This window comes from Juglans regia, chromosome 3, assembly GCF_001411555.2.
Source record: "Juglans regia cultivar Chandler chromosome 3, Walnut 2.0, whole genome shotgun sequence".
NCBI classification, from domain to species: Eukaryota; Viridiplantae; Streptophyta; class Magnoliopsida; order Fagales; family Juglandaceae; genus Juglans; species Juglans regia.
This window is the reverse complement of record NC_049903.1, coordinates 17,721,533-17,725,600: the sequence shown is the minus strand read 5'-3', so window position 1 is coordinate 17,725,600 and position 4,068 is coordinate 17,721,533. Positions and strand designations below refer to the sequence as shown.

Below are 4,068 nucleotides of genomic sequence, written 5' to 3'. Positions count from 1 at the left end.
GAGAATGAATGAATGAATAATATAAATATATATATATGACCTTTGGATGGGACAAAAGGATGAAGCATGTAAATGGTAAAGAAAATTTGCCAGAAAAATGGCGCCAAATTAGGTGTCATGTCATGAGAGATGTTGTAGGTCTTTCCAAAATCTAAAGGGTTCTTCTATATATGGTGGGGGCCATTTGAGATGTATTAATTTGGTCCGTCTTGTTATATAATGCCCACCACCTCGACTCTTTCATGGTCCCTCTAATTCTCTTTTCACTCTCCTCTCGTTTCTTTCCCTTTTCCTTTTGTCACAAAGCTGCAGATCTCTCTTCCTTTTGTCTTTCGTCCTCGATCTACACCTACATAGCTTGCAGCTGCAGCAGGCCTTTGTGATCTTTTGCTTCCACCTTCCAGCTTCCAGTTCCAGGAAGAGTACTGCCTTGCCTGCCCTGTAAAAACTAATTAGAAGCTGACTAGAGATCACTGTTAGCTAGGGGGCTGCAGATCATCAGGGACACGTATATATATATAACGTACGTTGTTGAGACAAGCTGGTATATACATACATATATATAGCATGAAGGAGAGTGGCAGGAAAGCAGGTGCCCCTTCACCCTGCGCAGCATGCAAACTGCTCAGGAGAAGGTGCGCTCAGGATTGCGTTTTTGCTCCTTATTTTCCAGCAGATGAGCCCCAGAAGTTTGCAAATGTCCACAAGGTCTTTGGTGCCAGCAATGTCAACAAGATGTTACAGGTAAATTATTTCTACCTTCTTATATATATATATATATATATATTATGTTTTATTCAATTAATTAATTTGAATTAGGAAATTCTTGCATTTAAGACTGCCTTTAATTTATTTCTTCTACTCGGATCAAACTTTTCTTAAAAGAAAATTGGAGTTTTACTCTAAATTATATATGGTATGTAATTTGAATTATATATCCGGCCAGATCATATATATATATATATATATATAAAAGTAATGTTACATATAATCGTAAAGATCGTAAATTATTATTAAAAAATTAATTTGAATTATATATCCTAGCTAGCTAGATCATATATTATATATGGTACTTCGCATTTGTTCAAGTCAATAATTCCCGAACTTGAAGGTTGCAACTGTACGTCCTAAGAGTACTGCAGCTAATTCTCATCGCTTTGAAGTAGCTTTCAAAGATACCCTTAATTACGATATTTCTTATTAATTTTCTGACTTTTCAGGTTCACGTAATGTTAACATTCTTTTTCTGAGATAGATGTTTGGGTCTCGCGACTGGGTCCGTGACTCCGTATACGACGTCATGAGAAGTGTTATCGTTATAAAAAAAATTTATAAAATTAAACTCATAAATTAGAATTTCTATATTATATCTATTTTATGATAAATATAATTTTATATAAATTTAACGTATTACAATAAATTATATCAATTTATAAATTTATTTTTATAAAATCTTCGTGATTAAAATATTTTCTGGATAAAATATATATATAGTATATGGAGACACATCATGAGTACCGATACATGACATGATATAATATGCCAATTAATTAAAAATTAACAATACAAATCCCTAACCATATTATATAGATGAGAAGTTAAATTAATGTATCTGTGACACGTTTTGAATGTTTTGGATCGATTAATTTGTGTATGGTGTTTGCAAAGATCGAATCTCACTAACCCCCATTAGTTTGTGTTGCACACGCACAAAGCAACCAACAGACTTAATTATGTAGTGCCAAAAAGATCAGAACTCCACCTCTTGATTGGACTTTAATATCTTATAAATTCTCTCTCTCTCTCTCTCTGATCTGTAATTTCACTAATAATATATCCAAATCGTAAGGAGTATCTGGAAACTATATATAATTATTAATGGAGAATTATTCTAAGAGGATGGCCTGAGCACTTTTTATTAAAGAATTTTTAAATTTTTGTCTGAATTGGAGTATTTTAAGTGAATTAACTATCTCTCATTTGAAATTTTAAGATTAGTTTGGATTCAGAGATGAAATAAGATGGTTTTGGATAAAAGTTGAAAAAAATATTGTTATAATAATATTTTTTATTTTGAGATTTAAAAAAGTTAAATTGTTTATTATATTTTATGTAGGAATTTAAAAAAATTTTAATAATAAAATGTGATGAGATGAAACGAAACGAAACATTTTTTGAATACAAACGGACTAGAATTAGGACAAAAAGTTGGAAGATACGTTTTACCCGAGATTTTCCTGAAAAATGAAGATCCCGAAATTAGAAAGAAAGAAAAGAAAAGAAAAGAAAATATGATTATGAATGTGTGATTTTTCAAATTAGTTGCCTCGTCTTTTCGTAGTCCAAGATAGACAAAGCTTGACAGCTCGGAGCACGAGGTAGGGATCAGGGGCATTTAAGTAATTTTACAGACATGATAGATATCTCTAGCCCGCCATTGGTAAAATTTTATTAGATTGATATGTCTGTGGGTTGCAGCATGTGTATCTATCTTATATACATCATGATACAGACATTATATATATATATATATATATATATATTTACTAAAATATATGGTCCCCTGCCATTAATTTACTAAAATAGTTCCCATAATTCAACTACCCGAACTAACCAACCTGATTTTCTTTGCTTTGTCCCCTTTGGATCAAGACATGCATGAAGGTGCATGCATGCATGCAACTAAGCTAGCTTTTTGAAGAAAATCATCAAAGTAATCATGTCATGATTAATATATCCTAAGCTGGTTTAATTGGAGCCATGCATGGCTAAGACGGAATTGCATATTGTGAAACGTAATTTGCAGGAATTGCCAGTGCATCAGCGAGGTGATGCGGTCAGTAGCATGGTTTATGAAGCAAATGCAAGGCTGCGTGACCCTGTGTATGGCTGCGTTGGGGCCATATCCTCTCTGCAGCAGCAGATTGATGCGCTGCAGACCCAACTGGCACTGGCTCAGGCCGAGGTGGTGCACCTCCGGCTGCGGCAGACTGCATCATCATTCTCCCCCCATGCAGGGTTCCACCCCGGTAGCCCAAGCGGTAGCGGCTCACCCTCATCTAGGCTCATGGGTTCACATGTCAAGCCCATCTTTGACATGGATCATATGGTGGTGGATCAGGCCAGCTTGGGAGAGTCAATGTGGTCATGCTAGTTTTAATTAATTATATCTAAAATATTAATTAGTCCCCCTAAATTTTATCCATCTGATATATATCCTCAATATACTTGTGCTTGGTAGAAGTAATTAATTGCCTTGGCTGCGGTGATGGCGGTGGTGGTGGTGATTGGAGCGGTGGCGGAGGCCATTCGCCCGCTTTGGTTTGAAATATGTCTTTTATCATTAAGTTATATGATATTATACGTATCTTGTAAATGTAATTTTGATATATCTTAGCCAGTTAGTAAAATTAATAGTAGATTGAGGACTTGAGATCATGCTATTTGAATGGATTGTCCACAGTTATTACTCTATTAAGAGATGATTTGGGTATGATCAATAGCAAGTGAGCATCAATGGGTGGCATTTACTACTGGTTTCAGGATTGGGTATGTAATTTGTTCTTGTGGTTTGGAAATATACAATGACATATCAGCTTTTTGAGTGGAGTTTTTGATCCCCTATTTATATATCCTTCCACTCTTTTTTCTTTCCTATTAGAGCTGAAACTTCTCCTCCTCCTCCTCACTAACCTAGCTAGCTAGCTGTTTCATAAGTCTAAGAAATTAAAGAAATGGTTGCTTTGATGAAAATAATTTGACAATAAATCAATATGCTCATGCTTTTACTCGAGCCTCCAAGGGAACTGAAACTATATATATATATATATATATATATATAGCAATATTAAGTGCCTCGACTACCACACTTAGGATGTTTGGAAATAATTTTCATCTCATTCCATCTCATCTCATTTTATCTTATTTTATTTTCAAACATCATTCAAATACAAACACTTTTAAATTAATCATTACAGCTTTTTCAAACTAATCATTACAACTTTATTAAATTTTCAATAAAAAAAAAAATCAACTTTTTTAAATCTCAAAATAAAAATTATATTATAA

General features: G+C 33.8%; 1 protein-coding gene across 1 annotated transcript; it reads left to right on the top strand.

The window, feature by feature from the left end:
* The first annotated feature begins 230 nt into the window (after nt 1–230).
* On the top strand, nt 231–3,609 carry LOC108982322 (LOB domain-containing protein 4-like). Its single transcript, XM_018953654.2, has 2 exons — nt 231–744; nt 2,807–3,609. The coding sequence occupies exons 1-2, from the start codon at nt 568–570 to the stop codon at nt 3,152–3,154; spliced, it is 525 nt and encodes a 174-aa protein (XP_018809199.1). The 5' UTR covers nt 231–567; the 3' UTR covers nt 3,155–3,609.
* Nucleotides 3,610–4,068: the final 459 nt, after the last annotated feature.

Excerpts from the sequence above, each read along its gene's own strand:
- LOC108982322 (XM_018953654.2), top strand. The coding sequence starts at position 568 with ATGAAGGAGAGTGGCAGGAAAGCAGGTGCCCCTTCACCCTGCGCAGCA. Across the intron at positions 745-2,806 it reads ATGTCAACAAGATGTTACAG|GAATTGCCAGTGCATCAGCG; the intron begins GTAAATTATTTC and ends CGTAATTTGCAG.